This window comes from Thermobia domestica, chromosome 18 (assembly GCF_964235325.1).
Source record: "Thermobia domestica chromosome 18, izTheDome1.hap1.1, whole genome shotgun sequence".
In the NCBI taxonomy this organism is placed as follows: Eukaryota; Metazoa; Arthropoda; class Insecta; order Zygentoma; family Lepismatidae; genus Thermobia; species Thermobia domestica.
The window spans coordinates 57875009-57899969 of NC_137471.1; the positions used below are offsets into that span (position 1 = coordinate 57875009).

A 24961-nucleotide genomic window follows, 5' to 3' on the forward strand; every position below is an offset into this window, starting at 1 on the left:
ATGTTTTAAAATGTCTTATACAAAATTAAGATCTTCCAGCGTAAATAAACCTGCCATATTTTCTCCATGAGAACACGGGACACCTCAGATCCCCTCCCCTCTCAACTTTCCAACACAATACAATGAACTGTAGTCTGATTATGAACAAAAGTATAATAAGCCGCGGTGGCTCAGTGATAGAGCGTTCACCTCTAGTGCATGGGGTTCATAGTTCGATCCCAGCTCGCGCCAAGTGAGCTTTGTGGTGGACAAACACCTTGTGAGTGGGTTTTCTCGGGATTCTCACGTTTCCTCCCACTTTCTTCATTCCGTCATTTCATTCATTTCTCACCATCACTGTCTCCTTGAGCATAGCAGGCATAATCGTGAGACTAAAACTAAAAGATTTCATTATAGTTATTTTTTTTTTTTTTCAAGAATATAATAGGCGAAAGTTCACTAAGCAGCAGCTGCTTTTTTCTGTTCGTACCCTGCAATTAATTGTACAGACTGAAGATGCTTAAAAACTTAAGATGTGCTATAAAAATGCTTTACAGGAAAACAATATGCAAATTATTTAAATCAGTAGTACAATCTACCTTCAATATTTTTCGCGCGTTTAGCAATATTTATTTACACGGCTGTATTTGCCAAAATTACGTTCGTCAGTTTAATATGATGAAAAGCTGATTTTTCTCCTTGTGTCGTGTGTAATTGTCAGGACCAGATTTACATTTTTCTAAGACCTGGCCCAAAGCACAATTCTCTTCCCCTAGCCTCTGAAAAAGATTATAATTCTTGTTAACTTATCTAATGTGTTGCTGGAGAAAAGGTCAGTCATCTTCACTGTATTTGTGAATGTAGAAACACTCAAAGCCATCTTTTTTTTTTTTTATGTTCCGGAGAGTATCCGAGTTTCCATCAAGTGCAATGGAAAAAGTAGCATTGCAAATTTCGCTCGCTATCAAGTCGAATAGGGTGGTGTAGTAACTTCCTCGAAACTGTTACATGCAACAGAGTACTGTTCATTCACTAATTACATGATTCCCAGCCAATGTCAGAATTTTTTGTTTTTCACTTTTCGAATAAGCTGATATTGATAGCAGAAATGGAACGGAGTTAAAATACGGTACATTTCCCTGTCCCGACTAAAGTTACGGGGATGCGAGACACTCGGGCCCAAAAACGGGACGTATGGCAAGCTTAAGCGTAAAATGAATAGTTTTATGTTGAAGTATTCATTTCCGATTCTTCTGCGTTTAATTCGGGAATTTTCCGAGTACTTCTTTCACGGCGTGTACATCAAAACTTCCACTAGTACAGAAATTTGAACTCTGCACTTGAAATAGTAAGAGTTACATAGTCTTCGAAACCCCGAGCAATTAAGCTTCTTAAATTTGACAAGAATTTTTACGCTATTGCTGGTGTTGCTTCTACAGATGCATATTCGAAGAGTAGCAACAAATGACTGAACTAAACTGTTATTGTTGGAAAACCAAATTTTAGTTGAAGAAACTTCTGTTTTACATCAAAGGTAAGAAATACTAATAGTTTTAATAATGTATTTGCATATGTTACGATTAGTATCAGCACCTATGACCTTAAACCCGTCAAACGCATGAGTGATAATGTCCCTCGGTGTCGCCAAGTCGACGAGCATACTATTCACGGAAAATATTCTCTAAAGTACAAAATTGCTTATTTTACTTCAAATAGGCTATAAGCATAATCCATACATTAATTTGTTGGCCTAACACAAAAAAGCCCAACATCCAACCAACTGAACGAACAGTCAATGTGTATCTGTCTACTGAATGGGTCATACGTGTATCCAACTGAACAATAAACTGGTTTCCAAGAAGCAGGCGACAAGTAGAGTCATATCGATCTGCTACGTTTTTGGCAAACAAACATAGGAGACCAAAATCAGTTGCGCCCAATATCCTTAGGAAAATTTCATTGAAACTTCATGGGACGTAGGTACCCTGTTACATCATTATATACATATATTAATTAATAAAGCCTGGTTATCTCTTTTACGCTCTTAATGATTCCACGAAATAACCTTTTTTAATTGTATTATGGAAGGAATGGTTCCTAACTCTTCTGTGGCAAATACCACCGCAATAAACTACTCTACCATCTATTGAAGTAATACTTTAGAGATCTAGTCAATATGAAAGACAGTGAAATTTAACTTGCAGTATTTTTCTAATAAACAAACAGAGAAGTCTTCGTCTTCTTTCTCACCTCAACCATAGGTTGGTGGGCAACATGGAAATTTTAAAACTTTTCTCTCCCTTGGGAGAGCTGTTTTGTACATTGATAAGGTCTCTTCTTCGTAACTGCATCGAGAAACAACATGGAAAGAACAGATAAGTAGCATATTAACCCTCCATAGCACGCGTGGTCAATTGTAACATCAAAGCACGCGCACAGTCTCACTCCGCAATATTTATTTATCCTATTTTAATGTGTATTTTCTTTTGAAGCGATATTAAATTGTTTAATATTTTCTTTGCAATGTTTCTGACAATTCACCATGTACATTTTACAGCACAAACTTCTTTAACAGTTCTAAGAAAACTAAAATTTCGTGTATCCGTGGAGTGTGACTCCGCTTCGCGTGCTACAGCGGGTTAAAAACTTCGTAAAAGTAGAGAATAAGGAAGGAAAACAGAAACAAATGCAATTCTCGATAAGCGAGACGTACTTACATAATCGTTACTGTATAGATGTTTAACATACCAAACTATAAATTGCCCCTACTTGCGGACCCTAAACCAAGATGGGACAAGAAATTTTACTAACTCTATACACATCGTACTTTTTCATATTTCCGTAAGGTTAATTTGATAATACGCTATATTACGAAAAGAACACGTATCTAAGACAGTATTAACTCTGGTCAAATACCAAAATTGCTTCACATAAGGATGAAAATGAAAGACGTACGAAGTTTGTAAATATTTCCGGCTAACTTCTGTCGTTGGCGTAGTCTTTAAATTATTCAAAGCTTAAATAGCCATATGAATAGGGAAACAGCATAAAGTTAATTGTATTTCTGAAAGAAAATCACAAAATAAATAAGTAAATAAAATAAAATAAAGAAGAAAAAAGAGTCGCTGATTGAAAACTAACACACAAGGTTGAAACATGGCATAATGTAATTATTCCTGTTTTCGTTTTCACATATTTCATCCCAAGAATACAATCAAAACATTGCTATCAATATTCAAATAACTCACATCTACATGACTATCTTAAAAATAAAACAATAAATTCATAAAAACTCAAAATACGATATTCTAAATAAATGCTGAAAACGAGAAAAGAAAAAGAACTTCATAATGTCAAATGATGCGTATGTGAGTGCCTAATAGAGGAAAGATGCACAAGTCATACACCATTATGTCACGAACCAATCACAACTCTTAAATCAAAACCAGTACAGAAGCACGGTAAAACTATAAACTCAATGTCAAACAAAACATACAAGGTATTCAACGTATTGTCAAGTCCACATTTCTTGTAGAATTAGTGAAGCAACAAACAATGAAACATCACTCATAAGTAAACGTTCTTTCGCAATAATCCGGGAACTGCGCATATATTTAGATAGAGAAGGTCAGGTAGGAATACAGGCAGAATGTGTCAGGCAACGGAGCAGGACACCTCCAACCAGTAACCAGAGAAGCAGAAAAGAGGAAGGGAGGGGGTCCCATAGGATCAGAGCAGGAAAGGAGAGGATGTGCACAATGCATACATGTAAGTCAGTGCATATGTGTATCTGCAGACCCGCTCCTCTCCTTTTGTGATCATCTCCTTACTGACTTGTCTCATTCTCTCCGCTAGATCATTTCGCTTCTGTCTGCTCTTGTACTTGGTATGGTGTTCCTTTATTTATGACTCGGGTTCGATTCCCGGTGGGAGCTCATGTGGTTCGGATTCCACGTTAATCAGTAGGTCCACGTCTCATGTAGCCTCGCTGCTGAACGGGGCGTTGAAGTAAAACTCAACTCCTTTATTTATGAATGTTTGTCTTTGTCTCTTCTTCTCCCGTTTGAACCCTAGAAGACTATTTCTACGTCGACAACTATTTCCATTCTCCCCCACCTTCTGTAATGCGTACGAGGCTGAGCCGCAAGCAGTGCGTCTACCAGTCAGTTGACAGTAAAACGTCATCGGGTAAACATTGTGGTGTGGCTTCTAGCGCTTCTAGTTGAGTTTAACGAAAAGCAAGTGTGTTGGTTCGAGAAAAGAGTGGCAGCAAATATTCATGCACCACGACAATGTGCACTGCCAATTTCTTGTAAAAATACATGAGATAGATTGTACATAAAAGTATTTCCTGGCAGTATTAATAAATCCGTATGTAAACTTACTTTGTGTTTTCTACGTCAACTTAAAATAAACATGTTGCGAATAAAACGTAAGCTAGGTTGAATATAGAGCAATAATTTGCGGGTGTGGTAGTCGATACAACGTACGTGTAGTAATAAGTGGAGTCTGAAATTAATGACAAAAAGCCCAAAATGGCTGACAAAATTGCGAAATAACAACCCTAAAATGACAAGATTAAACAAACAAAGGCTTTTACGGGAAGAAATAGGTATTAAAATATTGTAAAAATATTGTAAAACTATAATAACCTAAAATTGGTTTACTACACGAATAAATAATACAGATCCTAAGAAATAAAATGTTTCATTTAGCAGTTGGTATTTATAATTTAAGATTTCTGAAAACTTGCAAATTGCGCAGCTAACGGACGACATCTAACAATCCATTCATCATTCTTCAGTAGTAACAATGAAACAAAATGATAAACGCAAAAACACTATCACCCTTTATTCACATACATTTCTATTAGCAGTTTAGGAACATTCAAAGCGCGCGAAGTGCCAAAATGAAGTTTTACGCTGCACTACCAGTTTATTTTCATATACAGATGTTACTGGGACATACTGGAAACAATTAATTTGGAAATGATTCATGCTATTGTCAGCTGTTAGATCAGCATCACCTTCCATGAAAGTAGCAGTGTTCTTTAATTTTTCCAAATCTGATTAGCACTTACAACACAATCACTCTTGCCCAATTTGTGCACCCTTGACACTCAGATCATTGACAGCATCTTTGAAGATTTTCATAGAACTAGATGAATTCTGTTCTCTTTTGCAAACTTAGTAATAGCGTCTTTTAACTTTGAAAAATATGTTGCATTAAAAGCTAGGTACTTTTTTAAGGAATTCTTCTTAAGCAGACTTTGAGCAGTCGTAATTGAAAACGCATTATCCTCATAAAAAGTATCAGTGATTCTTTTAAAGAATTCAGAGTTCTTAGTATAATTAAAGAACATCTGTAATCCACGTAACTCATCTCATTAAGACGGGCTGTGGTGAGTGCAGAAATTCAGGAGCTAATTCACGATATACACTGATTCGCAAGGGAGTTTTTAAAAATAACATTTTCATATTTGATATGAGAAGATCAACGTCGGGTAAATGAGAACATACTTCCTCTGCAGTGTTATGTAGTGCGTGTGCTAGGTGACATGCAGCATACTTGGAAATATAACCTTAAGGACTTTTGCTGTGTTTTTCATGTATGCAGCTTCGTGTGTGACAAAAAGAACCCTATCGCGTTTTATGCATTCTGGTTTCAGAATACTTTGTGATTTGTAAAATGCTGTGCAGTTATCGTGCCATTTACTTTTTCCAAAACTTTTGTTACAATCAAAGTTGTGTGTCCTTTCCCCCTTTCAAATGGTTTTGTTGTACATGCTGTCAACATAAATCTTTCTTAAAGACGATTCACTCATAACTTTTTGTTTTGTGTATTTCTCAAGAAAGTTCCAAAAGGAAACTTTTATTGTAACTTTCGTAAAGAAAAATCTGCGTTAATTAGAGCTTACACAAGTCCTTTGCAAAGCTATTACTACGCGGAGCGGAATTCGTGAGTGTTCCAGGAAGATTCTGAACCCTTTCACCAGCTCATTTTGCGTGTCCTTGCAGATTTGTGTTTTGCATTGCTTATGTGGTGTGTGACAAAATAATACTTCTCAGCGGAAACCACAGTTTCACATAATTTGCAAAACAGTATAGAACCATCTGTTCAAAACACACTACACTCAAACTCACAATTTTTTTCCATCTTTTCTTTCTTTAAAAGGCCTACTTTCGGTTTCTTGAAACACTGAAGTGCACACCAACAGTAGCTGTGTGCCACGCACGCCAGCGATTTACAACTGCCCATACCTGGCTATTTCTTTAAAACAAAAGCGTCTTCGTTTGTTTTTGTCATTCGAAATTCCTAGAACTGAATACGTACTAGTATCCCCCTCCCTACTTGCCATATTCTGACGGCAATAGAGTGCAGTTATTATCAGACACTGTGATCGCTTGGTCAGATAAGAGCGAGCCAAATCATTGATACACTGTCATTCATGCGTGGATAAAGAACAGTGGAAGAGAAAATGGCAACAAATTGTTCCTAAATTGTTAGATAGCGTTCTTCCTAATAATTGCAGTTTATGGCAGTTTACCATTAGTACCATTAGACTTTAGTTATAAGCATCAGAAATCTTCCTGTAGTATTCTAGGTTAAATGCTTATGTTTAGCGTTTTCTCTCTCATCTGTTTGCTTACAGGCTGCTTCCATGTATACCTTCCCCGTAAAATAGGATTGGACCGATGAAAACGAGTGTCTTTTTTTGTCCTTAAATGTGTATTAGGGTTTTATAGGAAGAAAGGAATTGTTGCTAACAATAATTACAATATATGCTGAGGCGGTAAGCATAAATTGTTGGTAGACCACAAATGGGTGAAATTTTGTATATTTACGCAAATTACACATAATAAAGAAAATCAATAATTGTACGTTCCCTTTGTTGTTTTACTATTTTTATTGTAATATTTCACTCAGTTTTTCTTCTGTGATTTTCACCGGTGGATATTACCTTACAAATATTAAATCGAGTAGGAATCCACGTGTTGGTTATTTGATCACTTCCTTCCATGTATTTCATTAGAGACAAGTTGTCAAAGTTCACTACAAAGCTTTTACGAACTTCATAAATCAATTATAAACATGCATTTGCAGATGTATTAAGGAAAGTAACTGTTTCTTACTCTCATCATTGTAATTCATATTAGCTAATCCGAGTGGGTTATTCATTTAATTCTTATACAAAGGGTGTTCAAAAAGTTTTGCATAGTGGTCTCAATTTTTTTTATTTGTTGCAGGAGGAGAATGAAATTTTTTGTGAACATACTTGGAATATTTAGCTATACACTGAGCCTACTCAATGTAGCCTCCATCAGCTGTGACGCATCTGGTCCAGCGTTCTTTCTATGATGTAAATGCACTTTGGTAAAATTCTGGGAATTTACTTTTACACCATCGCTTGACACAGAAAATAAGGTCTTTCTCACTATCAAATGTTTTACCGCGCAGGTGGGCCTTCAGACGTGTTTTGCTCTCAGGTTCGGACAAAAACAACCATGTTTCATTCTGGGTAATGACGCCGTCAAAACACTGTTTCCGTTCTTCAGTATAGGTCGTCATGAAACCGTCGCACACATTCTTTCTCATCTTTTTCATTTCTCTTGTCAGTAATCTAGGCTCCCAACGTGCACAGATTTTTCTGTACAGTAGTGACTGTACAACTGATACCACACTACCCAATGACAAGCCAGTCATTTCAGCAAGCTGTCGTGTCGTCACACATCTGTCATTTTGGATGATTTGATTAATGGTCTCCTTATTCACATCACTCACTACCGTCCTTGATCTACCGCATCGTGGATTGTCCAGTAGAGAGAAATCACCTTCTTTAAACCTCTGCAACCACCGCTGGATACTGCTGCGATCCAGTGTGTCCTCCCCATAAACAGGAGCAACTTCCTGTGAATCGATGTGGCAGAGTCATCGCCGGTCTTGAAGAGGAACTCTATCACCGACCGTTGTCGCAACCTGACATCTACTTCACGGTCCATTATGGCTCACCTGTAAATAAAAGAAAATACTTTTATATACCAAGTTATAGTTCAATGTTCCAAATATGTTTACAAAAAATTTAATGTTCATCCTGCAACAAATAAAAAAATTAGAGACCACTGTGCAAAACTTGTTGAACACCCTTTGTACTTATGAAAAAATGCTTTAAATAATCTTCCGTAGTGGTATGAAAAATTTTTGTGAACTTTTTATATTAGTACATATTATTAAACGAAGTTTGTGGTGCTTCTTACGTTAATAATTTAATTCCCACTTTTATTTAGAGGTCCTTGGTCGAAATTTAATTCCGGCCCGTAGTCCTAATAAAGTAAAATTCGTACGTAGAGTTTTCTACTTTCAAGATGTCTTATGGAACAACTGTACCTTGTTTATAATGTGCTTAGAGGCAGCCAAATATTTAGACATTCCTAAAGCTGCAAGATCTTGATCCTTCGAGTTTCGTATATGTTTCAAAGAAGCTTAAAGAAAAAAGTGAGTGAAATGTTCGGATAAAGATAAGTAACATTACAAAGGTACGTAAAATCATTTATTTTCTTAATTATACAAATAAATGACATAATTTTCTCTTTAATGTGTTTCACTCCCAATTAGTACTCTACATAACATTGCATATTTTACTCTTTATGCGATGATAAACTCTTGTATCGGTGTATTAATAAACACTCCGCTAGTTTGAAATAATTCCGCTTACATTTATAACATATATTTCACTGTTACTATTAAATTAAACTCGGGAATCTGTCCAAATTTTTTTAGCACCAAAAGTTTCAACGAGAAACCTACTTTCGTCAGCAGTTTACTTACATAAAAAACTGACACTAGTATTTCAGTCACATCTTATAGCTTCTACTGTGTAACAAAAAATGGTATGGGTAACTTACCTGTAACTCCTTGAAACCAAAATAAATGTTCTGATATTTCAGGGTTTCTATTGGTCAGGGGAGTCAGGGAAAACTCCGGGAAAATGGCGCAGGTCAGGGAACTCAGGGAAAATGGTGCAGGTCAGCTGAAAGTCAGAGAAATTTTATAAAATATATTTTTCTAACATTAACTGTACACCAATTTCAGCTTAGCCAATCATTAATGATCAAGTATGAAACGTTGCTCAGATTTTTATAAGTGGTAAGTGGAATGTACGTATGAGCATTTGATTATCATTTGTCTCTATAGAATAAATGTTCTCATATATAAATATTCACAGTTATTTATCCCTTATTTATATGTCAGCGTCATCCGACATCTGTTATGAAAGTCAGGGAATTTCCTGCCGAAGGTCAGGGAAATAAATTTCTCCAGGTCAGTAGGAATCTTGTATTACCAAATCTTTAAGAACTATATATCTACACATGTGATATCTACCTTGTAGCGTAGTTTTTCGAACTTTTTGAAGGATGCTTTGCTTCAATTTAATTTTTTACATAGTTGTTTCTTCACTGTTTGTTTTATTTCTGTTATTTCTTGATTTAAATATGGTTAATATGACCGTCGGGTCGGCCATAACTCACTTATTGAACAAACTGTATATTTTCGCCGACTTCAAATCGTCGTGCAAAATTAATATTTTATTCAAGTGAACGAAACAGTTATTTTCTTGCTTTGCTTTGAACGCTTTAGAGCAGGTGAGAAATTACTCTTCTCTACATACGGGTGTTCTCTAAACAGACTGGCGCCGTCAATAATACAAAGAAACCACTCTTTATTGAACTAAATGTTTATCTCATTAGCAAAGTGCTTCGAAACGGCAAACTTTTTTTTTGTCTTTTCTTGTTTGAAGTTAGCAACTCATGATTTTGGCTATTAAGACTATTTTGTGTGTACTTATAAATAAATGATTATCAACGCTTGGAAACCTTTTCAGATACGAAATTGTTACATTGCAGACCAGGTGCAAGGCTGACACACCGACGCTTTATTATCTCAACTACAGTGGGAACTGTGCTTGTAATCTGTGAGAATTGCAGACAGAATTGCCAATCTGTATTCTTTTTTATTAAACTGTTTTATATTGAACTAACATGTGAGATATCCATTAGTTATAGACTGAATTCGTAAAACTGGTCTACATCACTTATTTAATCTCAATCCTGAGTTCTCCGTTTCTCACGGGACTAAAAAACGTGTTCCCAGAACTACACAATATACCATAACTATATTTACATTAATTATAAATATGAAACTTGTGAATTTTCCATAGCAAATTCTAAAAGACACTGCCAACCAAAGACATTGTGTCGGAATCTCCCCGGGCGTTGGCAGAAGCAAGGAGTTCGTACTTGGTATTAAAAGCCTCCTTCGAACGAACGAACGAACTTATGTTCTGGTTTACAGTGACCGATTAAGTATTAAATTTTTGGTGCGATTATAACCACAGCCTCAACAGAGAAAGTAAACAAAATATATACTGTATAATTTTATAAAGTACGTCGTTCTTGATACGACATGTCCTCACTGAAAATTGGTGGTTTTCCCAACTACCATACCTACTCCCCCTGTTTTACAGTGAAAGACCAACTTCGACATAAACAGTGTTTTAGTGCATGTAATAAAAGGAATAACCATAAGGGCTTTCATTTGCTATGCACATACTTTTTTTTCGTACTGTTTCATATTTCTGAAGTGTGTGTGTATTGTTGTTCGCTCAAGCATTCGTGTTTGTCAAGTAGGAATTTGTGTATTATCAGTATCCTTTCTTTTACTGATGCATACATTCAGTAAATAGAAATTCGTTTAAGGTTTTTTTTTTCTTTTTTATTTATGTGTGTGTGCGAATACTTATGGAATCATTAGCTTGCCAGTCGTATATAATATGCATACGTGTGTGCAATAGTAAAATACAGTCCAACCTTGAGTTTCGAACCACTGAGGCTACCCTTTTCGTATCACTTATTTCGTATTTTGCGATTTTTTGCCGCTTGAACAGGACGTGAACTCTGAACCAAGTTGTTATCAACTGTTTCTTTAGAGACTATTCCAGGAGCCAGTACCCAAGGGAGACGGTAGGTAACATTAACATACTACAGGGTTAGCATAAATGATTCAGTCATTTCGAAAGAGCTATGTTTTCAAAAACGTACACACTTGAAAGATATATATGAAAAGAACCACAAACTCACCAAGTTTGTATTGTGCATTCCAGGTGGCAGCACGAGTCCATTATCTTTCCGATCGTGTGTGGCAGTGTGGCAGTACTCACCAAGTTTGTAGCTAGATCCTCTTTGGTGACACGACGCACGTCCAGACGACGTCTTCTTTTTCTTGTTTTCCCTCCATTTTCGACATGTACTAACCTCGTACTGCCTCACTGCCATACCCAATCGGAAGGATAATAGACTTGTGCTGCCACCTGGAATACACAATACAAACTTGGTGAGTTTGTGGTTCTTTTCATATATCTTTCATGTGTGTATGTGTAATACTTTTGAAAAATATAGCCTTTTCAAAACGAATGAATCATTTATACTAACCCTGTATAACAAAAGAACACTTAATTCCACTTTTAAATTTTCGAGAACAACCATATACCAAACATGATTACAATATTTTACAGTTTTAACAATGGCACTTTCATGAATACTTAACGATAAAATAGAATGCGTATTTTCATGGATGAGTTAAGTGATTTCGTTACTTCCGCTCTCAACTTAACTGCAGGAATCTAAAACTTATATTTTCGATTCCAAAGTATGCGTCTGCTAATTAAAGAAAACATAAGCCGATGTATATTTCACTTTATTTTCATGTAAATATGTTTTCCTTCTTACTTATCCTTTATGTATTTGCTCTTTAAATTTTCCTCTTTCAAAATGTATGTCAGCACATTATAAGCTCCATATGTATCTCACGACTATGGAACTCACAGAAAACAAATTAACATCAGGTAGTGGCGGAAATACATCATGCTTAACCTGTCCTATTATGGTTTTTATTTAAGCATCCAGTGAAATAATTCCTGCATGCTGTTTTGGAGTACTAAATCACTTGTCCTACGTATTTTTGCACCCATTGTTCCTAAGATGATCAGGAGTAAGTTGGTGATGCGCAGGAATACATTTGGCCGAATGCTTTAAGTGGACAAAAGATTCTTCATAAATAACATTTGTAGTGTTTCGCACATGTAAAATCACGATCATGCGTATTACCACGAGTTCCTTATCGAGAATTCGTATATTTTAATGATTTAGCTCTTGAATTTGGTTTTGTCCCGCGTGACGTACTCGCTAGTGTTTTCACCTGTGTGCTAGTAGCCCCGGGTTCGATTCCTGGAGGGATCCTCGTTCGAAAAAGTGTAACAGCTTTTCCAGGCTAGCCATCCTGAGCAAAGTTTTTTCTCATTCACATTAGACAAATGCCAGAATGGTATCTGACATATAGGTCCCAGGCCGCTACTGTCCGTCCCATCTTTCCTGGAGGTGGTCACCGAGGGACATCCATATACATAACAGGCTTAAGGCGATAGATCCCGGTAATGCCCAGATAGCTTCCTTATATCCCAGGCGTTTTTCTTTTCCTTCCTTCCTTCCTTCCTTCCTTCCTTCCTTCCTTCCTTCCTTCCTTCCTTCCTTCCTTCCTTCCTTCCTTCCTTCCTTCCTTCCTTCCTTCCTTCCTTCCTTCCTTCCTTCCTTCCTTCCTTCCTTCCTTCCTTCCTTCCTTCCTTCCTTCCTTCCTTCCTTCCTTCCTTCCTTCCTTCCTTCCTTCCTTCCTTCCTTCCTTCCTTCCTTCCTTCCTTCCTTCCTTCCTTCCTTCCTTCCTTCCTTCCTTCCTTCCTTCCTTCCTTCCTTCCTTCCTTCCTTCCTTCCTTCCTTCCTTCCTTCCTTCCTTCCTTCCTTCCTTCCTTCCTTCCTTCCTTCCTTCCTTCCTTCCTTCCTTCCTTCCTTCCTTCCTTCCTTCCTTCCTTCCTTCCTTCCTTCCTTCCTTCCTTCCTTCCTTCCTTCCTTCCTTCCTTCCTTCCTTCCTTCCTTCCTTCCTTCCTTCCTTCCTTCCTTCCTTCCTTCCTTCCTTCCTTCCTTCCTTCCTTCCTTCCTTCCTTCCTTCCTTCCTTCCTTCCTTCCTTCCTTCCTTCCTTCCTTCCTTCCTTCCTTCCTTCCTTCCTTCCTTCCTTCCTTCCTTCCTTCCTTCCTTCCTTCCTTCCTTCCTTCCTTCCTTCCTTCCTTCCTTCCTTCCTTCCTTCCTTCCTTCCTTCCTTCCTTCCTTCCTTCCTTCCTTCCTTCCTTCCTTCCTTCCTTCCTTCCTTCCTTCCTTCCTTCCTTCCTTCCTTCCTTCCTTCCTTCCTTCCTTCCTTCCTTCCTTCCTTCCTTCCTTCCTTCCTTCCTTCCTTCCTTCCTTCCTTCCTTCCTTCCTCTCTTTCTCTCTCTCTCTCTCTCCCTTTCTCTCTCTCTCTCCCTCCCTTTCTCTCTCTCTCTCTCTCTCTCGTTCGTTGGTTCGTTGTTCACAGGTCCATTCCAGTTGCGTATACTGCAAATTTATTCAGGTTTACCGCAGGTTGTATAGGATAATATGTTAACTGTATACTTACACAATAACTGTATATGCTAATTATTAACTTAGTTTATGTTTGCCCGGTCATAGATAGATAAAGGACCACGATGGCTCAGTGGTAGAGCGTTCTCCTCTGGTTAGGGTTCCTGGTTCTTTCCCGTGCGCCAAGTGAGCTTTCTGCTGGACCAGCACTAGGTGTAATTTTTTCAGGGTTTTCCCTTTTCCTTTCACTTTCTTCATTCCATCAGTTTATCATCAGCTTCACCTTTATCCTCGGTACATAATCGTTGTGCATTAAACACAAAAGTAAATCAATAAAATTAAATAATATTTATTTACTGGTAGACGCAATAAAATAGTTCAATAACTTAACATAAACAAGGAATTCTGTTTCCTTTTACTTTCTTGTAATCACTTGTAATTATTTGAACACAAACTCCAATCTCCTGGTCTATTTCATAAAGTTCGTATGATTTGATTTAATTCGATTTTGAGTTTAGCGTCCCTTTCAGGAGCGAGGCTATATTAGTCGTGAACGTACAGCTTATGCGGGATCCGAGCCACATTAGCTCCCGCCAAGAATTCAACACGGAAGTTCGGAACAACACCATCATAAAATTCGAAGTACACATTTTGTCTCATTTCACACCGTATTTGTTTTTCAGTGGATATCAGAGCTAAAGAGTTGAGCCTTTTATGTCCTTGTGTGAATTGACAGTAATCTTGATTGTTTTTAGAATGCTCTACTAAGGTTGTCGTTGATCACAATCATAATCTATGATGCACTTCGAAGATACACATTTTTTTTCAGGACAAACAAGCCTACTTAAATTTAACATTATTGCTTCTATACAATAATACCAAAATCAAACCACAGTAAAAACAAAAAAACGCTCACTACTCTACCGCACAAACAAAACTGATGCTTACAATCGCAAATTCTACTCTACTGTACTGTATTTTTTTTTTGTTTGTTTGTTCGTTTGTTTGTTTGTTTGTTTTGTTTTTTCTTCGTTTGCACCTTGACCCTTCCGTCTCCACCTGTTCTATTTTGGAGTAAGCCAATATCCAAGAAGGAACCCAAAGTAGTATAGAAACAAAACACGAGTAAGTTGTCATATGAAAAACGATTTGGTTGTCTTAGGATTTTTTATTTCTTTGTTTTATTTTTTTACATTGTAATTGTATATTTTGCAGCTATCAAAATAAGTATTACCGGAAGCAAATTTTAATTAATACAATAAAATGGGTTAAATACTCACATAATTAAATTATTTACTTCGTTTGGAGGAAAGAATCAGATTTCTCGTCTGCTGGTGAGTACAAATGTGTTCATAAGATGATGTGATAATTACTAAAACCGCTTCCCCACCCCCCTGTCCTGCCCCGGCAAGGATTGTAGCATAAGCCTTAGTTTCTCGCAAGTTTCAACGGTTAACTTTGCCGCCGTTCTCAGTTGCAGCCCCATGTGTGTGGGTGGTGCTTTCCATGCTGCTTATTCACATGTATGTTAACAAGTAGATGTTGGTTGCTCTCTCTTCCCTGTGGTAAACTCAATAGATTCTTGTATCCGCTAGATTGTGCTAGTGTTTCAATCTCGTACTGAAGACCAGTGAAGATATATAGTTAAAGCCACGAGTCATTTTTCTTGTACTTGGAGTGAGCCAAAATTAAAACAATAAATTTTGCTCCGATTATTTGTTTACCGCCGGTAAACGCGGTAACACCGAGAAAACGCCACTGGTTCATTCTCAATTTTTACCTCCCATTAGTTCAGATTTTTGTGTGCTTGAATGGTTTAAAGTGAGAAAAGATTTGTTGAACATTGTGCAGCTTCATGTCAAGCATACAGTAACAACTTTGACAGTACTTGTTGACTCCTCTAGTGCTCGTGTGCAACTGGTTTTGGACCATACATTCCTTGAAGGTGGAACTACAGGGGTTGAATAATAGTACCAGTTTTTCTTGTTCAAACTGGAAAAGGAGTTTGATACTGCATAGGGTAAAATACTTAAAGGAAAGGTTTCTCAAGAATGAAGATCGCATTGAAGTGTGCACCAGGGTAATTGTTACTTGCACTTAGCCAATAAGGAAGAGACTCTACAATTTTGGAGAAAAGAAAATTGGCGCAGCATTATAAGAATCAGTTTATAAGTTCTACCTTAAAACTTGAAAAAAATAAATGAAGGTATTCTTCACGAATAGTGTGAGTTCAAAGAGCTTTGGACGAGAAGTTGAGCGCCTTTAACAAAAGTTGTCAGGCAGATTTCCGGTTTTAGGCAAGTTGCTAGTGCTATTATGTCGGTGTTACCTTTACCAAGTGTTTCTTGTAAGCCTAAGGTTTAGTTTAGTGGACTAATAAAGAGCATTTTGAGGTTTCAGTGGGGTTGGACAGCCTTTTTAATGTTTATTAACGTGAATTGAAATTGTGTTAATGTAGCTTCTGGTTTTCAGAGGTGGGGCCTAAAACAAGAAAATGTTTCTTGTCTCCCTTTTTATTATTATTATTATTATTATTATTATTATTATTATTATTATTATTATTATTATTATTATCAAATACCTATGTATAAGCCATTGTTGGACAATGGTCTCTTAATTTCCCTTTCACAAATATCTTTCTTGGAGAATTGTCTTCCAGTTGCTCTCAGTGTTTCGTGATGGCATTACGTCAAACTAAATAACTTTGTATGAAAACATTTTGTAGAATTTTCGTGTTCTTTTTATTAATTGAGGATTACTTTTCACTACAGGTGCCTTTTTTGCAACATGTCCAGTCCGTTATCGCATCAATACTTTAGTTTTACAATGACAATTGCCACTTCTGATCAAATGTAATTCCTTTCTGTTTTTGTGAGTTATTTCAATATGTTTCTCTTCATAATTCGTTGCGACTGATCTTTCGTATTTACAACGTCTTATATTCTAAACAGATGCGTATTTCCACTTACACTTAGTTTTTTTATAATTGGGTATAAAATATCACTCTCCGAATTTTGGTAATGTTATTTTTCGCACCATTTACGATTGTAAGTATAAAATGATCCACTCCCTTGTTTTGTAATGCACTGCAATATCAGAAAGGATTGGACAAGAATATAATTTTTCTATATTGTTTCCTTGCTTTTAGACACTAGTTCCAGTGGTTTATGAACTAACTTCATTGAAGAAGTAGGTTTTTAGGATGATTATGCAGCCATTTATGCACGAATTAGTCCCAGAAGCGACAGTCCTATTAGCGACCGATTCATTTAAATTGAGATGATGGAAGATGATATGATTCCCTCTCGTGAAATATGTTTGCCTCTGGCGTTATTAGCGCCCTAACAACCTTGCTACGAAAAATGTACGTGCCAGTAATACAGTTCATAAAATATATTTTCCCTCTACAGTGAGTGCAAATAAAACTTATTTTAATTTTGAGTTAGATTTGACATAAAACATATCAAATAACTTAGCGAGAAAACAGGGACATTTCCATGAAAAGTATATTCTTATGTAATTATTGAAAATCCAGTTGCAATATCCCCTTTCTTCAAAAGCTCTGTTTTCTGTACTTAATTTGATTCAAATCTAATTACTCACTAAGCACAGTAATATATTCTATTTTGGAAAACTTATACATGTAACAGTTTCGCTAACTATCTACTTTTTAGACTTCAAAAGACACTGAATAAAATTTAAAAAAAGTCAATGATAAAACACAGCTTTTGACATCCTTTACATCTGATTGGCTATTCTCAACCAATCTCACCAATTACAATACAGTTCACTTTAAACAATCCAAAAGGTAAACAAACTCTTTAAACTACCTTCCTCCCTATTGTAAGCTACAAACACCTAAACTAATTGCTTAATTTGCCTTCCTTCCTTGTTTTGACTTATACATAAAAGCTTGTCGTATAGCAATCTGAAATACGAGTAATCCCTTATAACTAGACGAACTGTTAAGTCCTGCGAGAGATTTGTAACTTGTGTAATAATTTCTTCGAATACATTTTTTTAGATTTCTTTGATATCATCAAGTGGTGAATACCCTCTTTCCATGGGCGCCCGATGGGAAGGCAGGGATCACTCCCCTGGCTCACTAAAATGTATACGTAATATAGCAAACCACGTATATTAAATACCAGATATACCAGACATGATACAGCAACCATGAAGATGCCCCTCCCTAGAAAATTTTCTTCGGGCGCCCCTACCTCTTTATGATTTCTTTCTTGTGCCATAACATATTCAATCTAAACTTATGCTCCATATCATTTTAACATGAAATTTTTATTATATTAGAATCATAGACAAAGGAGGAGCTACTCTAAATATTTAGTTAGTTTTCCCCTTGATATAATCATTCTATTCATAGAAAGTAATTCAAAAATATTTAGGAAAAACGTAGAAAATATTGTTAGTGTAATGAGAGTAGTCTCACGTATTCAATTCAAGTAGAGCGAAATTTTTCATAGTACATTTTGTTAGGTTCTAAATCGCATTAGCATGAAACAAGTTAAAGAAGAGAGAACCTTGTCTTCTTCCATTATCTTAGTATGAACGAATCGGTGACTCATAGAGCAGTTAACAGATCGAATCGGTCGCTCATAGGACAGTTAACAGTTCCTGTCGCTAATAGGAATGTCGCAAGTGGGACGACACCTTATGCACTAGCTGTTTTACTTCCATGGCTTCGTAAAGCTTCTTTAAATAATCAAAATAAATAAAAGTCAGAAGGGGTGACATTGTATTGTATCCTTGGTGTTCCAGCATATCGAAATCCTATTTGCCAAGGATTTCAAGGGTATTAGTTGTCGTATGTAGCCTTTTATCGCCCACCTATAGTAACACTTTCTTCGATAATAGACCTCGGCGCTTGCGACGAATTGCTGGTTTTCAAAAATTTGCTTTTAAAGAAGGGAAGAGGGCAATTTCTATAAATAAAATAATATGACAATTAAACTATCTTACAGTATGTATGTTGAAGTTTATTATATGCTTTAATTTCAATGCCTTACTTCCTGACTCCTGTATTTGGACAGCAGAACGGGCAACGGTGGCTCCGTGGTAGATCGTTCATCACTGGTGCGTGGGGTTCCTTGTTCAACCCTAGCTCGCACTAAGTGGGCTTTTTGGTGGACAAACATCGTGTTCGTGGGTTTTCAAAGAGTTCTCCCGTTTTCTTCCGTTTTTTTCATTCCGCCATTTCATTCATTTCTTATCATCACCGCCTCCTTTAGTCTACACGGCATAACGTGGGACGTAAAATTGGAACATTTCATTTGGACAACAGAAACTTGAAATGAGTTGCTGGGTTTACATTTTTAATATTCTTTCTTCCACAACTCCTGCTAAAGCACTAAAACTTTCTAACTTTGTCTTATAACTGAAAAAGTTCATTATACATGAGAATTCGCTGGAAAATATACAATACTTCTAAAGGAAAACACTTTATGTTTCATATTACTTTATTAATGGTCGTTGTGGCTCACTGGTAGAGCGCTTACCTCTGTCGCGTAAGGTCCTTGGTTCGATCCCAGCTCCCTCTAAGTAGACAAACAACGTGCTTGGGTTCTCTCGGAGTTTTCCAGGTTCTTTCCATCCCGTTATTACACCACTATCATTCAGCTCATCATCACAGTCTCCCTTAGCCTTGTGCATAAATGTGGAACGTTAAACTAACTTTATGGCCTATCGAATCCGAAGGTTCAATGCTGCGTTCACAAAAGCTCACCATTGACTTCTGTCCTTGACCAACTGGATCTAGTTTCTACTTAGTATTCCTATTTCTACGAGATCCATCTTAATATTGTCCTCCCATCCGCATCTAGATCTTCCTAATGATCGTTTCCTGATTGGATTTCCAGTTAAAATTTTGAAAGCGTTTCTGCTTTCTTTCATTCTGGCTACATGAGCTCCCCACCTGAGCCTCCTAGACTTCATAACCATAAAAGTGTTTGGGAAACTGTATGAATTATAGAGTTCTTCGTTATGTAGTTTCCGCCTTTTTCCATTCCCGTCCCTCTTGGATCCGAATATTCGCCTCAGGGACGTTAGACTAATTATATATACAAAGTCTTAGTACGGGCTATATTTTCAGAAATGGTTTGTAGTTGGAAATTTCTGCTAAGGAGTAGTGTATGTACTGTTGAAGCCCACTGAAATGCTTATTATTAATAAATGACCACCGGAGGCCGGATGGCTAGGGTCAACGGAAAAGTTAGAATGCAAAGTTACATCAAATTGGTTGGTATTCGAAGCCTCATGAGAAACCGAATAATACCGTTTGTTCCATATCGATACACCAAAGGGGTCACGAATGGTGTTAAGTCAAACTACAAGTTCAGTCTGTAAGGTTACGACGATGTAAAGTCTGACCCTGATTTTTATTTATTTATTTTTATTTTATTTAAACGGTTTGGAGTTAAAGATTTCTGCTAACACGTAGTGCATTTACTGTGAGGGGTCATTCACAAAACTGTATCATCAGTAGAAAGAAAAGTTTTGAACACTGGATGTAGGTTTAAATTTCAAAAAGTATGTCTGAATAAATAATGGGATTGCATAATCTATAGTCTCCAGAAAATATATCAAGAAAGTGTATTAAACATATATTATTTTATATCGATTTCGACAACTTTTCACAGCAATATAAATTCTTCATATATTATCCAATTAGGACATCAAGAAAACATCCCAATCCGTTTTCCAGCAGTTCTGTATTGTTGGTATGATAAGGACTCAAGGAAACAGCCTGCTACACTTTCAACGCTGCTTTTTTATTTAATATGGGGCACTTTACGAGTGCGCAGCCCAGACGGCTGGTGTGTTCGGAAAATATCCACCATTTTTGATTGAAAATCATCTATTTCTAACAACTTTTCTCCCTATTACACCTTATTTCTTCCTTTTCAATTTTTCGTATCTTAAGTCATGATGGAGTTGACCTGTGGACTCGCACTTCTTACGCACTCTAGTACTGATTCACTCTCACAACCCTCCGAAATCGTATGGTCTAGAAGCTTCATGTTTCATGTTGAGTTCTAAACTGTAAATAATATTGGTTTTGCAAAGTGCGGACCTTAAGGAGAAACTGGAAACTTACCAACAAATTTCGCCGTCCACCAGATCTCGGAAACTACTGATAGGAACTTGAAATTTTGCATACATGTTCTTCTTGAACCCTAAGCTGAGAAGAAAATTTATGAAACGCGAGCCTTCTTGGGAAAATGGAACTTAGAACTTGTTTCGCCCTATTTCCGAAACTGTTGGACGTACAAACGTGAAATTCAGTATAAATGTTCTCTATGAACCCTAAGCTGAGGATAAGATGGAGTTACGAAATGTGACCACTACGAAGGTGGCTTTCGCTTTTCTTTTCAACCTTCGTAGATCTCCGAAAGAATTGGGCGCTAAAAACTGAAAATCTGTTCACATTTCCTCCTCAGACCATAGACTGCGGTTAAGGTACGATTTTTTAAACTCAGCATCTGAAAGATTAAACATGTTCTTTTCCTCGGAATATTAAATATTGTACAAGTGTCTTTTATATACTGTAAACTGTAGGTACGACTGAGTTTTGAAAAATCTCACTCTGAATGTTAGGTAAGAGGAGACGGGCGTGACATATTAACACGTTCTGTTGAGGTCAACAGCTGATCGTTCTACTGAGAATGGATGTGGTTTATAAATCTCATTTGTGTTTAATTTGTCAAGTTAGTAATTTTGTACTCAATCATATGCTAAAATGGCCTTTTTAATCTCTGAAGAAAGACTGGTAGCCGTGCATAAAAGGTTAATAAAATGCTTTCAATTATCATAAATTTTCTTTGAAATACTGAACGTAGAGCCATGAAATTTGTCTAAACAGAATATAAATAGCTCATTTTGGAAGGTGATTTAGCTGAGAAAAGTCATTAAGATGTAACTTTAGGCAAATTCATTATGCAAAATAGCAACTTCCATGAAACGGGGAAAGTATGCAAAAATTATATATCCTTTAAAATTATTTTCTTTCAGTTACGTATCTGTGATACTTTTGAATAAACAGTTAAAGATCAAAATTGTACTAAGGAAGGTATGACATTCTTTATATTGAGTATATGTTTATTTAAAAATATCCATTTTATACAATCTTAAGTGTCAGTCTATATTTTTGTGAATTAATTTTATTGTTTTTATTTGTTTCAGCTAAAGAACATCGCAAATTAACTTTCATGTATTTAGCCAATGACGTAATACAAAACAGTAAAAAGAAAGGACCAGAATTTGGAAAAGAATTCGGTGGAATTCTAAAAAAGGCCTTTGAACATATGGGATCTGTGCAAGTAGATGATAAAACGAAGAAAGGATTAAATCGACTTTTACAAGTTTGGGATGAAAGAGGCGTATATGACTCAAAGTTAATTAAGGATTTAAAGAGAGCTATAGGTGAGTAATACATTCGCTGAACATCTTGAATTATAATGTTAAATGATGACAATGAAACTATAATCAATAAAAATAATAATAATAATAATGTAGAAGAGGTAAATAATTTTTAAGTGTAGAGGAATTAAATAGGATCATCTCATAAAAGAAAATAAAAGTAATCTGTAATCTCTCCTATAAACGGTAACAAAGAAGAACATTTATATGCTTCCACTATTTAGGATATTTGTTTCGTTAGGTGATAGCCCTACCACTCGTACAGAAGAAGGAGCATTTTTTTTTTTTTTTTTTTTTTTTTTTTTTTTTTTTTTTTTTAAGTATGTATCTGTACAGCAGTGGTGTAGCCGGATGGAAGGAGGCGGACAATTCCCCCTCCTCCTTAGTATAGTGATATAGTGCATGGATTCTGCTTTCATATAGTAATGTTGCATTTGTGGCCTTTTTGATTTCTCATAAGAAGCAAGTATTGTAGTCATGTTTTTTTTAACTTAATTTCCAAAAGCTCTACATTTAACCCGGTGTACGATTTCAGCAAATTACTTATGTGCTACATTTTTTTCTGTTCTAAATATATAAGACTGTTCTCAGTATATAATGGTAAGCCAATAATGCACAATATGGTTAATGAGATAGCTCAAAATTATGACTATTTCTTAAACTTTAATTTTTGTTTATCTATAATGTTGTCCATGTATATACATCAATCAGTAGATCACATCGTACTTAAGGGTAAATTTCATGCGTAATTCGTTGGTTACAAGTAATAATTTAGTTTTTATTTTGTTAATGCAGATTATAATTATCTTTATTATGAACTAATATTGAGGATATTCATTTTATTTTAAGCATTGGACTTAAAGAAGTGCATTTCATTTCATTTCTGCGTTTTCTTTCATTTTACGTTAAAGTACACTCTTCGTTCATGTTTCAACCTTACCCGTGGGAACTATTCTGATAACGTACTCTCACATTCCTCTCTTATACGTCGTGATAATGCGCCAGGCAATGAGAGTGCGTGTGCAGCTGCAGACGAAATGAATGAAAATTCGTATGTTATGAGGGGTTTGCGACTTCATTTTTCGCCTGGGTTCTAGACCCATGGGCGGGACTTCGTCAGGGAAGCACGAAGAAAGTGAGATCATTCTACAAGATGGCGGTATAACGCAGAGACCTGCGTTCTGTGTCATGTTCAATTCTTCTGTTATTATTATTATTTTAAACCTTTGTGTAAGTATGTAGAAAGCTAAGAATATGAATAACACAAGTATAGTAAATTAGACCATGTGTGTGTATTTGATTCAGGGTTTTTCCTCGATACATGTTGCGTACATAGTAGGTTTTATCTATAATTACTTAATCTATAACTTCTAATAGAGTGGTTTATTGCGGTTGTTTGTGGTGAGGTTGGAACAGAATTTCGTTTTGTTTGAATCGCATCACAATTTTTCAGGAAAACAGCATTTATGTACAGATGGCTTTTTATGCATTCAGGTTGACATTAGCGAAGCTGTCAATGCACGGGTGCTGAACGGATTCCAAGTTCGATTCCCGAGCTTGGTTACCATGTTTGTTTCGTTTGCCATCCACAGTAATCATTTTAAGATTATGTAAAAACATACACTGTTATCTATTGTTTTTCTTCTCTTAACGATGACACACTCACATGTTATCTATTGTTTTTCTTCTCGTAACGAAGACACACTCACAGTGTTATCTATTATTTTTCGTCTCTTAACGATGACACATTCACACTGTTATCTATTGTTTTTCTTCTCTTAACGATAACACACTCACACTATTATATATTGTTTGGTTACAGATGGCGTTACGAAAGAGGAGCCACCGAAGAAAAAGATCAAAGTCGAAAGAATAGAAGAAGAGAACAATAAAGTGAAAGAAAGGGACAATAAAGTGAAAGAGAGAGAGATTAAAGTGAAAGAAAGAGTAAGGAAAAAGTCTGAGAATGAAGTGGAGGTGGAGGTCGATGGAACAAAGGAACTGCATGTTACGCTTTCACCACGTACGCCAGCAGGAGATCCTCCAGAACCTGAGGAACTTATCAAAGCTTTATTGGTAAGGCATTTACTTTCAGTTGAATGAGTTTAATAATAGTGTATGTACACACAATGGTGCTTTAATTTAGGGAAAAGAAAATAATCATAGGGGGAACAGCCTGGCTAGCTAGTATGCGGGTTGTGGTAGCACATACTTTCTTGAGCCGAACATTGATTCACTCTAGGGGGCGCGGTGGTTCAGTGGTAGAGCGTTCACCTCCGGTGCTTGGGGTCCCTGGTTCGATCCCAGCTCGCGCCGTGTGGACTTTGTGGTGGACAAACACCGTGCTCGTGGGTTTTCTCGGGGATCTCGCGTTTTCTCCCACTTCCTTCATTCCACCATTTCATTCATTTCTCATAATCACCGTCTCCTTTAGCCTAACCGGCATATGCGTGGGACGTAAAACTCAAAGATTTTTTTTTTATTCACTCTGTCCAGTTTTTGCTCCTCCGTTATTATTTGGCGAACAATTATCTGATTCATCCCCACAAGGTGTGATTACTCTAAAACTTGCCCTTTGGTAATTGAAAATAATATCCCAAACTTTGTCAATCATTTCAATTGATCCGACAGACCTCCTTAGACCTGGACGCTCATTATCTTCCGAAGACTGTCTGTCAGCGCTGAACCTATTTGCCATTCAAAAGTACGGCAGCGATAAAGGAAATTATCCCCATAAGCCATTGTCAATATCTCAAATGTTTCCTTTGGAGTTTTCTGTAAGTGCGTACAGAGCCGTAGGTAAGGGATTGGGAAGCGAGCGGGGCGGTCGTCCTGGGCGCCGAACGAAAGAAGGAAAATGTGCTGGAAATGAGTAAACATCGCGCAGCCCCTAAAACGTATTAGTGCCTTATTAAATCAATATTGTTGTCGGGTTGTAAAAAAAATAATTTGTTAAAAATTTTCTTGCTCGCTCCGTTTGCATTCCAAACGTTTCAATAAATCACAACAAATTTTTACTTAGTACTTAAAGAAAATTATTATATATGATTTGCTAATGACAAGGTGCCGA

At 36.5% G+C, this 24961-nt stretch overlaps 1 protein-coding gene across 1 annotated transcript in view; it reads left to right on the forward strand.

Moving 5' to 3' along the window:
* LOC145675827 (regulation of nuclear pre-mRNA domain-containing protein 1B) overlaps positions 1-24961 on the forward strand; it is a 105060-nt gene that overhangs the window by 20822 nt on the left and 59277 nt on the right. The window contains exons 2-3 of the mRNA XM_081746563.1: positions 21655-21894; positions 23714-23967. Coding sequence (XP_081602689.1) covers positions 21655-21894; positions 23714-23967 — 494 coding nt within the window. The remainder of the gene's footprint in view (positions 1-21654; positions 21895-23713; positions 23968-24961) is intronic.